General features: G+C 50.2%; 1 protein-coding gene across 1 annotated transcript in view; it reads right to left on the bottom strand.

Annotated features, from left to right (window-relative positions):
* Positions 1-12,924, bottom strand: part of LOC144166962 (uncharacterized) — a 126,844-nt gene that overhangs the window by 88,650 nt on the left and 25,270 nt on the right. Inside the window, exons 3-4 of the mRNA XM_077696396.1 lie at positions 10,571-10,666; positions 6,815-7,057 (exon numbers count right to left, since the gene is read on the bottom strand). Of these exons, the coding sequence (XP_077552522.1) occupies positions 6,815-7,057; positions 10,571-10,666 (339 nt within the window). The remainder of the gene's footprint in view (positions 1-6,814; positions 7,058-10,570; positions 10,667-12,924) is intronic.

Genomic DNA, 12,924 nt, shown 5'->3' with positions numbered 1-12,924 from the left:
CTGTATACATAAGAAAAACACAATACAGCAAAAGAAAAGAAAACGCTAAACAGATTACAAATACATTCATACTAATCCGTATGTAAAAAAAGACAAAATGGCATACCTGCGCGCAAACATATACGTTTTACACCATTTAACGCATCACTGCAGGAAACCGTGCGGATAACTTATTTTCACATTTGACACCGTACTAACATAGCGTTATTTGCCACCTCAGAAAAAAGAAAGAAAACGAAGAAGCAAAAACTGTACACAGTAGCGCGTGTGGACACGTCGTAGGTCCTTCAGGCACAGTTCTTGTGCTGGAAAGTCTCCCCCCCCCCTCCCCCCCTCCCCCCCCCCCCCCCGCGCGAAAAAACCAGGGGAGCACGCTTTGTTTGCTCTGCGCAAACTAAAAATGAGGAGGGGGGACAGTCAAGTCAGCCAAACCTTTTCAGTGGCAGCAATTATCTCCGCCACTTCCTTGGGATAAACCAGGGGAGCAGGCCTTGTTCGTCCTCGTGCACACTACCGACTGCCTCTTTGTTACTCTCAGCGACAACAGATGGGAACCCTCCCTGGTTCCGCTGAGGAGAGGCGAGTGTTCGGCTGGAGACGGTCCTCCTCTCCACTCCTTCCAGGAAAAAGGAGGGGGACGGGGGCGCCACGTAGCGTCAGTTTTTCGAAGTTTGTGGCGATACGCCTCACCCCGGGCATGAAAAGTGTTGCAGGGAACCTACACAAACAACGTTGCAAAAAATCTACAATAACAGGTTTGTAGCCCACAACCTGAAGTACTCAAACCCGGGAGTCATTTTTTCTATCTGTTTTCTGAGCGCCACAATGTTGTGTTAACTAGTGCGGAACGACCTGAAATCCAGCCTGTTCTCATAGGCCGCAGCAGAAAAATTTTAGACGGCCCGGGAACCTCGTGAGTTAGTCGTACAAGCCCAATATTTTGCCACGGCATGCCGCTAGAGCCGTGCTACGGATATCCCGGAGTCGCTTTTTCTAGCTGTCTTCGTTATTAAACGGCGGCCGTTTCTTTTTTCTGCCCCATTCAGTTACGCCCCGGACGGGCGAAGCGCCGGGAGAGGGGCGCAGTCAGGTTTCCGCGGCGCGTGTCCCTCAATCCTGGGGATGAGTGCGTCCGGGCGTTCCCCGTTCCAACGGCAGGGTTACCCACGTCCGCGTGGTGACGGCTTCGCCGTCTAAGGTCAGCAGGCGATCGCCGTTGCCGCCCGGCTGAGCCCAGTGGCTTGAAATTTATCGCGGCCACAGAGAGCTCTCTTCCCCTACCTCAGCGAGCGTCGCGGCCGGCCAACGCAGGCGGACGCTAACTGCTGCGCGAACACGGGGTGGGCACACGCTGACGGGTCTACGCCCCAGGGTGTAAGGGCATAGTGCAGCGTAGTGCTTGTGACGTGGTTGTCCGCGTAATATACCCATTTACTATGGAAGATATCGCTTCCCTGTGAAGTGACTGACGACGTACACGCGCGGCGACAGTCGTGGCTCGCTCTCGAACCCGTTGGGGGTTGAGTCTCACGGCAAAACAGTCCGGTGCTGCGCGAGAACAGTTAGAATAACGGCGGCGCGTTATTCTATTCTATTCCTTAATGCAAGTAAGAACACGCCCACAATGTACAGGTTACAGGCAGTCCTGCCTAACGAAGGGGTTCAGGCGACTGCCTTTGTAGAAACACTACCGCCCAAACGTTGCACGAGGGAACAGGGGATTTACTTAAGCAGCAGAAAAGAAACATAAACGGCACAGGGGATGCCTTCGCCACAGCACTTCAATTTCCGGGGCACAGCCGGACGAACGGCAGTCCGTTTGCGGTCGTGCGCGCTCCTCAAGGTGGCTGGTGACGGTTGGACTATACTGGGTGGCGTCCATGGTGGTGGCACTCCAGACTGGCGACTCCCACCGCTGACAATCGCCGCTGCGCTTGCTTAGCGTACATCGGGAGTGACACGCCCTCCCTCTTCACACCGCTCTTCAATCCGCTCTTCACTGTCTTCCCCCGTTCGTTCGCAGATGGCAGGATAGGTGGCACGCGTTATTTTAAACGGAGCGACGCAAGACTTCACAGGCGAGAATCCCTACAAGGTATAATTTAAGCCGTGCCAATATTCCCAAGCTGCCAAGCCGCGGCGCCAGTGGCGGTTGTGGTGGTTATTGCAGGTTAGCTGTAGTCACATGCCCGTTATCTCCTTGATGACGTCTTGGCGGCAAGTAGCACGTCGGCCTTCCACTGTTCCGTTCTTCTGTGAGCAGTAACTTGCGTCTGCTAGAACAACCGTCTTGCTCCTTCACGCAGCGCTCTCTGCCAGAACGAATTGTGCACCCAGGCCGGCGGCCGAAGCTGTGTGTGTGTTGTGGTTGCGTTCGCTTCACGACGAAATGCGACGGCGAGCTCCAGCTGTTGGACTGTGCTTACATTGTTGGTAGAGTCAGGCCCGCAAATAACGCACACATCAGCAAACTGAAATGACTTCGTTATATCCGCTTTTCGCTATATCTGCACACAAAATCTATGTACACAAATGAATTTGTTGTTTATAGCAGTTATTTCGTTAAAACGGGGTTCTCTATAAGGGGGCTATACGGTATTATCACTAGCGATAATTCAACCCCGCACTGGGTATGTAGTGTGTGCGCTGTTTTTAAAAAATCTTCTTGCCTTGCGCCAGAGTGAAGGGACTTGTTTGCTCCCGTAAATAACAGTAAGCAAGTGCTACCCTTACGACGAACAAGAGGCAATCGATCGCCGGTTTAAGTTTGGCTTAAATTTTTTGTTGTTTATTTTAGATATCAGAATTTTCGAAGTTTTCAGTCATGGTGATTTGTTAATGCTTTTTTATTCAGGTTATTATTGTATCAAGATAGACGCACAGGACTTCCAGAATAGGTTGAATTAGGTTTATTATAGGTTGTGTTCTGTGTCGTTGGGCTGGGTTGGGTAGGTTAGGCTAGGTTGCATTAGGTTATGTTTGGTGAGGCCAGGTAATGTTAGGTCACGTTGAAAGGTAATATTATACTGCAAACTTTAGGCAATCCAGCTGAGGCCAGCCAGTACGATGCGACTGACGCGCCAGCGTGGCAGTCTCGTCGTGCGTATACTTGCTCCGGCGAGACCCCATGACGTGGTGCTTGTAAAACAGTCAAAATGACATTTGTGTCATGTAATGCACGGTTTTCATTTCACACTTGCGCGGAGGTGTTGGTTAGCACAGGTTTGGGTGCTCGAAAAAGCTCTAGGCACACTTTTGCACATGGACAACCCGCTTTACAAAACATTGAACAGATGCCGCAATAAGTTTTACCATATCAAATTAAATCAAAGGTTTTTTGTTTCAAGTCAAGGTTGGGGTTACATCAGGCGAAAAGCAGTTGCGTACTGCTTGAGGGTGCCTGACGACCCTTGGAGACAGCAGCGTTATCCGAATAAAAAGTACTGCATAAAATGGCCTATTTACAACCTAAAGTACTTGCGATAAAAAAGCAGCATGAAATCATACGCCCATATATAAAAACCGACACTGAGCCAGGAAAAAACATTTGTACAAATGATTTGTTCACAACGGGTTGTCTAAAAAGCATTCCACCAGCTGTTTCCGGGTAACACTTCCACTATCAACACCTTTTTGTTCACACGTATTAAGCAGAACAGGTCATTTGTATGCGAGTGATTGCAGTGCACAGTCAGTGCGTCGGCGTAGTACAAGACAGTGTTCATTTGTAAGACATGTGTAAGAGTTCTGGATAAACCTGATACTGGGTGCAAAATGATTTGAAGCTCTGGTTTGAGAACAAAAAAGAATAAAGCAGACAGACTCGTATGTTCACGGAAGGGGTATTATGTTATAACTTCTAAACAGCTGTTTTGTCGTGTGCACAAACTACGCAATACTGGGAATACTAGGCAGTGCTTTCTTTTGCAAGAGGTGAATTGCGTTCACATTTTAGCTGTAGTCGTGCCCTAAACAAATGTGCAGTAACTGGCATGCGAAGCGAACAGGGCATGATAAACTTGCAGCTAGGCTTTTGCTGGGAAAAAATGACGACATCTGGCTAGCGCTCCGAGGCAGATAAACGTTTCACTAGAGACAGCACATGGCATGTCCTGTTCATATCATCACAAAAGGTTACCCAAAGAATCCCGTGTCTGCTAACAATTTGTGAAGGTGCAGACGCAAGGGTCAACTGCTTGGAGAAGCAGCTGACACTTGCGATGGAGAACTGGCGGAAAACTGGCGGATAACTTGCGATGGAGATAGAGATCGCGATGGAGAACTGACAAAACTGACAGACTCAAGTAGTCGTGCCGACATAGTGGGCCACAATAATTCAGATTTGCACGCTGTTACAAGCTTAACTAACAGATGACGCCACACTGTTATGCCGAGTGCATCGAGGCGACTAAAATCCGACTATCCATAACGATAACGCAAATCAAAAGAGCGGCACTGTCGTCGTTCGCGCTGCGGTTGCGCTGACGTCTTGTAGGTAAAGTTAAAAATTACACAATCTTCCCGCGAGGGGACCATGGGGTAGATGCGACGCATCGGGGGTTGCCGTTCCGTTTCCGTTATGTTAGCGTGTGGATTGCTGTTGTTGTGTGTCCTATTTACGCAGCATGTTCACCCCCGATGCGTCGCATCTACCCCATGGTTCCCCTCGCGGGAAGATGGTGTAAATTTTTTGTCGGGGTGGCCCGTGCTTGTTACGGTTGCGCCGACCATCGCGATATCAGGCCTGTTAGTCTCCATTTCAAATCATCCGCGGTCACCGGAGGATGTCATCGGAGGAGCGCCGGCGGAACGACTGAGCGGAGCGGCGCAGTTACCGCGTTTATATGTACGGTGAGGGGAATGAGAGAAAGCAGCGCAGAGCAGCGCATGGGCATGTGTTAACCCGCACCCACGCGCAGCTGGCACGGCGACGGAGCGACCGCAGCCGAGCGCTAACACGCAGATGGCGCTGCGGTGAGAGCGGCGCTAGCACGCAGCTGGTGCGGCGAGAAGAATGGGGGAGGGATGCGGACGCCGCCGGACTACGCCGGAGGGACAAGGCGGGTGAAAGAGATGCGTCGCATCTAGAAGGCCGCGTGGCACATTCACGATGTTTAACCACCATCTCACGTCCCGTGCGGCACCACGATTGACGCACAGAGAAAGGCAAGTAACGGAAGTCCAGGCGGGCAAGTTGTTTTGACGTATGCGTCGAGTGCGCCACAAGTGGCTCCTTCGGCCGCGATGGTTCGCTCGTTAAATTTTCTTTTCCTGTTAGACCCCACCGTACTCGCTTCCCGCAACCGTTTGCGCCACGTGAAACATCACGAAATGGCGCGAGCAATGAAATGCGTTTTCCAATTTGTAATTTTTTGGCAATTGAAGCATCTTTGGGAGCCGAATAACCCGGGCAGTAGAACTTTGTCCCCCTCTAAGCCGGCACACAGAAGGGCAGTGACCATGAAAATGGAAGCATCTTTGGGAGCCGAATAAACCGGGCAGTAGAACTTTCTCCGCCTCTAAGCTGGTACACAAAAGGGCAGTGACCATGCCAAAGGACTGCGGCTACGAGACCGAGCCTCACTCACTCCTTCCTCAGCTTTGCGTCATCTTAGGGTCACCACAGTGCCTCTAGCAACACGTTCACCTCGAGCAAGCACATGCTTGCTGAGGACACGCATTTGCTGCTTGGTTCCACTAAGAGAAGCAGTCATGCGAGAAGGTGCGCATTCTTAGGTGCGGCAGGCGAAGCTGAGGTGGCTGGCTCGGTAGATGGCACTTGGTTCCTGGTAGGACCATTAATTAAGCTTGGTGATGGTCGTCGGCAACACTCGCTTTCATGAAGTTTTCTGCAACCAGCTCATCCTCAGGGACCTCCTTTCCAGGCAACGGGCCTCACGAATGCACCACATGCACGACAGTATCCCCGACAATTAAGAGCCAGTGCGTGCATCCTTAACGTGCGACGAACATGTCCCACATCAAGCAAGGTGGCCACGTCCACGGAGTGAAAGCCATTGTAACTGGATGTCCTGAATTGAGTGCAGATGGAAGAGCTGGCTTCTCAAAATCGTTCTTTGAACTTCGCACTTGCAATACGCTATGGAGTCCCTACTCTTGGTTACCGGAGTGGGAAGGGATTTATCCCAAGTGACACTTCAATGAAAGGCTGCAGAGCCCCAGCCACATCTGTGGTTAACTGTGAAAAACAACCTCTTTTTTGTTTTAATCAAACACTGGGGCGTTTTCTGTATTTCACCTCATATAACCAAGGACATGCGGCTTTTCAACGGAAAGTCCGATTACACAGGGGATCACCGAGAAATGGTTCATTTGAAATGGAACAAGCGTAGATGCACCTTTCCCGTCATTTGTACCACGGAAGACTTCGAGAAATCGGGACCCCCTTAAACGCTGAAATACAGCGTCGGGCAAGGTTATCTGAAAAATGTTTAGTCATGAGCATAATGTACGTAACATTACCGCAACCAGCTGCTAATGCGGTGCCTCGGCATAGTCGCTTTAAAGGGTGTCTTTATCGGAGGCGGGGGTGTCTGGGAGATCTGACTGTTGGTGTTCGTTCGGGCCCACATTGATGAGAAGTGACCAAACACTGTGTGCTTTCCTATCTTTGTCAGCACAATCAACCTGACTATATTTCTTAGATGGCATTGTCTCCCAAACTCCCTGGCGGATCATCACACAAACGTAGTTAACGTAAGGCGTAACTTTATTTTTTACCTCGGGCAATATCTACTTATGGAAACAGGTCAGACATGCGACACCATACAACAGCCATGCTTCGCTCGCGTACCTGGACGATGTCTTCCTGGATTGCGCGCACGAAGGCCCCCAGCAGCGAGCCAACCACGACAATGGAGGCACTGGCGTCTAGCAGGATGGTGCAAGCGATGGCCGCCACGGCGGAGAAGAGGACCAGCGCACGCATGCGGGTGCCGATGAACAGGGTCAGCTTCAAAGCTATCTGGTCCACGGCCGTGGTCCTCTCGGTGCACAGCACGACCAAAGCCGCCGCCATATCTGTCAGGACGGCGGGCTGCTTGCACCACGAGAAAATACTGCAGCTTTAATTTCACAACAGGAACACAGGGTCCGCAGCATTGCGTTTCATTCACATTTCACGCTGTGGCTGTGACCGTCGTTTCTTTATTAATTCACCCTGGGGCTTCATCACGGGTGCGTGGCTGCACTCACCCCAACCTGGCCTGAAAAGGACATATCTTAATACAGTCACGGGCTCTGTTCAAAACTCAACTTCTCACTTATAGGTAGCGACACAATGGGTGGTTTTGCTTCATTGGTGGCTGTTTATATCACTGTAAAAACAATGCGTAATCCCGCCAAATGTCGAACGCATAACTGCAGTGACCCCACAAGGGCGACAACGTGCCGAACAGTACGTAGTACGTAACTACTGTCATGCTTAGGCTAATAATGTTTCCGCACGTACAAGACGACGACCAAAACGCCGACGTCCAAGAATATTGTCACGAGGCCAAAGACGACGCAGTTGTCTTCAAGGAAAACAAGTTTATTGGAGCGAACCCTAACAACTGGAATACAGGTGGCGAAGCAGCAGTCAACGAAGTGACGTGCGAAGGCGGCTTTGCAGACTTTTATCTTTCGGCGCGAGTGTTTCTGGAACCGTCGATTTACATCCAGAACATTGTAGATCAGAGATTATTATCCTGGGCTTGTGACGTTAAGACAAAACAGCCTGCTTATCTGAATGAGATAGCCCGTGCGGCATAAAAATAAAGAATGGAAGACGCGCTTCGCGTGGGACACAGATAACACAGTCGGGCGTGGCCGGGCAGTAAAAGCAAACAATAAATAAACAAACCCATACATGGTTCGCGGCATTACACCCCCTCTAAGAGTACATCGACCCGATGCTAAAACAAAATATAATCCGAAAAAACAACAAAAATATTGATTAAAAAAATAGAGCGCGACTTGGACAACGACAGTAAAGGAGGACGACGGGACAAGGGCTCACTTGCAACTAACATTTATTGAGGCTTCTCATATTTATACATGAATCATCAGCAGCATGCGCACGCCCACTTCGGTACACTACATGGAACGCATCAACCAGAGAACATGATCAAAGTGACTTTTTCGAAAATTCAAACTCGCTGGCACGCAAAAAAATTCCCCCCCATTTCCCCGAGGGGGAGAATGTGAAAGTGCGAATGCACGGTTGTCGGCCCGCTTGCGGCGCTTGCGCTCGGCCCCCGCAGCCCACCGCCTCGCCGCCTTCTCTTCCATCTCTTCCATCGGGTTTGTAGTATCACGTGTACACCACGCAGTTATCAAGCCGCTATAACGCCGCTGAGTCGCCAACGCACGCCGCTGACGACGTAGTTTGAATGCGTTAAAGATATAAGGCGCGTCACTAACACTGATATCAGCGTCGCGTCCGTGGCTTGGTCGGTAGAGCGTCGCGCTGCGGCCGCAAAGTCCTCGGATCGAAACCTGGCGCCGGATGCTGTTTCTTTTTTAAATATAGAGGAGCACTGCGGACGCCGCCGCCACCGCCGGCGGTGGATGGTTTGGGGTCGCTTATAAAGTGCATTCGCACTTAAAACACAGATGTATCGCTGAAGAACTTGTCCTCTTTCTGCTTAATATAAAGCGCTTCCAAGAGCTCCCTCCCCACTGTATCATCACTCTTGCCGAGAATTCTAATCTGCTCAAAGAAAGGTCTGCATTTTTCCACAGGAGTGACAGGCCTGCAATCTTGGCAGTGCGTGGCTAAATGCGCGCGTAAGACCTATGCTCGCGTGCCCAGTCATTCACACGTCTGCCCGTCTGGCCGATGTAGGCATCCCCGCATAAAAGCGGTATCTCGTTGACTACCCCGACGTCACAGGGCACAAAGCGCTTGGCATGCTTTTTTTCGCACTTCTTCGGTTTGGGCTTGCCAGAAATTTGCGCGCGCAGGCGGCTAAGTTTTTGTGGAGCAGAAAACACCACCGGCACTTGTGCCGTTCCGCCAGTTTCTTCAGGTTGTGCGTAACTCTAGGGCAGAACAACAGGGTTCGCCTTAGGTTGTTCTGGCCGCTTCGCCCCTACTTGGCCTTTGGCTTTCGGCAGCAAAGCTTCGGCAACACCCACCAAGACATGGTTCGGGCAACCGACGGGCAGAAGTCTTCAGTTGAGAGTCAAAGCTCTCTTGAACAGCATGTGCACAGGACGTCTTCAGTGCAGATTCTAAAACCAGATATGCTATGGCCCTTTTAACAGCCTTTGAATAAGATGATGAAAATGGCAGAAGCTGTTTACGGGCACGCGGGCGATATACCCAACAAACATGGTCGGATGAAAAATTAAAATTATTATCTAAAAACTGCAGGGTGTCATCACTGGGAACCTCCTGTGTAAATTTCAAGACCCTTCCCATGGCGGCTAAAATTCTCTAAAATCACTTCTGCGGTTGCAATGTAGTTAGGTGAACACTGTTTTCTCAGAACCACTAAAAAATCGTCGACATATCTAAACACACGCAGAACAACATCTTTGTCAAAACTTAACACCAAGTCCCGGTGGACACTAGCAAGAAAAATATTGCATAAAACTGGCGCAACGCATGACCCGATACATATACCTTGTTTCACAATATGCGTGCGTCCTTCGAAAAAAACAAATGTTGCGTCCAGATAAAACTCCAACAACCGCATAAAACAGTCCACCGACATACCACAAGAATTATGGAACTTTACACGCCGTTTACATCAATGCATTGCCTAACAGACGCAAACAGTTCCGAGTGCGGCAAAGAATAGAATAAATCTTCAACGTCAAGAGAAAAGGCAAACCGCGCCGAGGCGTCATTCTTAATATATTCTGTTACTTCAAGTGAATTCTTGGTGATAAATGGGTTGTCGATGTTAAGGCTACCGAGATGCCTCTGTAAAAACCGGCTTAAATGCGACTTCCAAGCTGGGGACGAGCGAAGCATGTAGTGTGCGTTTCCCAAAGCAAAATCACTGCTAATAGTCAACCGTCCATCGCAGAAAACAGCGTTTCGGGAGCCACCTAGCGCCGTTGCCTCTCTCTTGTCACGCGGAGCGCGCTTATTGGGCGCCAGAGAAGCGCCGGTGGCAGGAGCAATCCTGCGCTTGCTGAGGCGGTGGCGCCCTCTCTTGTGTTGAACCAGATTCAAGCAATCAAATGAGACATACCGGCCGTAAGTTGTCTTCGTGTCACACGACGCATCATGCCAAGAAGTATGCTTTACAAGGGAAAACCTGGCGTTTGAAACCAATTTTGAGAAGGAATTCAACAAATTTCTATTTGTGCAATAAAATGTAGTTACTCCTGTGTTTCAAATTAGTTTAAATATATTAGTTTATTTTGAACCGGTTTTATTCATTGCACACTTCCTTTTTGACCATCGTTTGACAACTTGAATTAGCGTGACGACAGGAGAAGACGGTGACAAAAGACGCCGACAGCCCGGGTACCTAAGGTGCTTCGCCCCTAACACCACCACAGCTGAAAACGGGCAGCATGACCAAGATATGATTGTGCACCGCATACTAACCGCTAGCAGTTCCTCCACGCTGTAAGGCAGCGTCACCAGCGAGAGCAGGAAAAATGGCAGGATGATGGATGACTGCGCTGGCAGAGCCTCGGTCACCTGGGGAGTAAAACATAAAATAACGGTTAACGCAAGTGAGCTATTGTGTTTTCAAATGACAAGATTTGAGACGTCCCCGCATCTTTTTGTACGTGTCAGGTTTGTGCGTGCGTGCGTGCGCATGCTCGTTCGTGCGTGTGTTTCGCACCACGTACATTTTATAAACTACACTGTATCAATTAAATCGTAAGCACGCAATATTCACCCCCAGTACCGCTCCAATAAATGACTAAAGCGAGTGGAGACACTTCATAAAATACGTGGCAACAACCTCACGGCCGCGTATGTGGACGCAGCAGAGTACAGACACCACGGCGCTGCCATGATTGCAGCCACGAACTCCCACAAGGAACTTCTCAATTCGGTCACCGTTCAATCCACCCTCCCGGAGACAGTGGAGGAGGCGCCATAGCCCTATCTCTCAACTTGAATCACAATATTTCGTGGTTCAAAAACTGCAGTTTGAAATTTCACCGCCGGATCCATGTCACACCTGGCACTCGAAATATGGACAGCGAGTTTTACGTAAGGCAGCCATCCGTTCTCAGATGGACGCGCCCGCATTCCGGCTGTTTCGATTGACGACAGACCACGGGTGGCCGACACGGCAAAGCTGCTGTTTTTGGCGCGGTCTCCTCTTTATACCGACCGGTCTGGCCAGAGTCGCCAGACCACATAACGATACATCATCTCTCCTTAGGGTAAACGGCTGTTATAAACACAAAGCAGCAATTGCAACAAGAAATTCAAGCAAAAAAAAAATTCACAGCATATCCACGGGGTGGATATGCTGTGAATCCAACGCAAAAAAAAAAAAAAAACTCGGTAGATGTCCTTCTCGTCTCCCCTCCTGTACCAAATTTCTTCTCTAAAACCTTTGACCCACCTATTGCAAGAAACTAGAGTGAGAGAGAGAGAGAGGGGGGTAAACTTTATTGAGCCAAGCTCTATTAAGGGGACGTGTTGGCCGCTGGCTTTAGCCTGGCGGCGACAATGGCAGCCCGATTCATCAGGGAGGCTTGAACCGCCGGATCTGAGCTTCCCAGCACCCTCTCTTAGTGCTCGTCGCAGGTGATGGAGGGAAAACGATCATTGGGACAAGCCCACATGGTGTGGGCTAAGGTGGCTGGAATGCCGCATGATGGGCAGTTCGGGGAAGGAAATAAAGATGGGTGAATGCGATGGAGCAGCGCGCGACAGAGGAGGCTACCTGTCTGCAGAAGGTGCCACGTGCGTTCTTGCACGTTGTCGAGACTGACGTGAGCAGGGAGATATACACCGCGTGTGAGGCGGAATTGTGTCGCTATGTCATGATGGAAAACCCCGATACGACGTCGGCACCCTTGTCGTTAAGAAAGGCGATTAACTCCTAAGGGGTCCGTACGCTGTATGGGGCTTCCACCCTCAACTGAGCCACCTGCCTCGCCAAGAATCCCGACAGGTGTGCTTGCCATGTTCTCTTCTGTGAGATTAGGCACATCCAACTTGTGTGTCTTTGTGGAGACACTTGGCTGCTCGGATCTTCGCACCCAAGTACTCCAGGTTGGCTTTGCTAAGTATCTAGAGCGCCGACGCTTTTCCTTTTTTCACTCTGCGCTTCTTCGCAGCTCTGAGTTTCTCGGCAATAGCGGCGCTGGCTTTGCTTCGGTACGAGCTGGAGTCAAAAACCAGGAAGTCCCCTTCCTTGTCATAGGTACACAGCTTAAGCCGTTTTGTTCGTAGTTCACATGGTAGGTCCGAAGCCCCTTTCCGGGCGCTCTTGGATCTATTCCCGCATTAGGTAATCCCTTCCTTCGCTTATAATTCGTGGAGCTTCTTCGCTCTTTGCTCTGCTTGCCACATTTCGAATCAGCGCTACTTTGTCGACCTTCTGTAGCCTCGGTTGAATCGCGGAATTCGGACCGCGTTGCAGGACTGCCGTTGCCCTTGTCGAGATTTCCACATCTCCGCAGACCTCGAGCGGCGTCTTCGGCGTCTTTGGTGGCCCCATACTCACGTGTTTTGAGACGTAGTCCTTCAGCACCAGAACAAACCATTTGGTCTACATCATCTCGGTGGAATACCTCACCAGGTTTAGCCATGCTTTGAAGACGGTATGGCTTACTGACTTGACTCTCAGAAAATCCGTGAAGAGGATTTTTTACGGATTTGATGAGAGTCAAATCAGTAGGTCAAGTCAGTCGAAGCAAAGCCAGAGCCGCTATTTACGAGAACCTCAGAGGCGTGGAGGAGCGCAGGGTGAAACAAGCAAAAGTGTC

Source organism: Haemaphysalis longicornis, unplaced genomic scaffold, assembly GCF_048455015.1.
Source record: "Haemaphysalis longicornis isolate Haplotype H1 unplaced genomic scaffold, Haemaphysalis longicornis Haplotype H1 scaffold_2, whole genome shotgun sequence".
Taxonomy (NCBI): Eukaryota; Metazoa; Arthropoda; class Arachnida; order Ixodida; family Ixodidae; genus Haemaphysalis; species Haemaphysalis longicornis.
The sequence above is the reverse complement of the archived record's forward strand: the minus strand, read 5'-3'. Positions and strand labels throughout refer to the sequence as shown.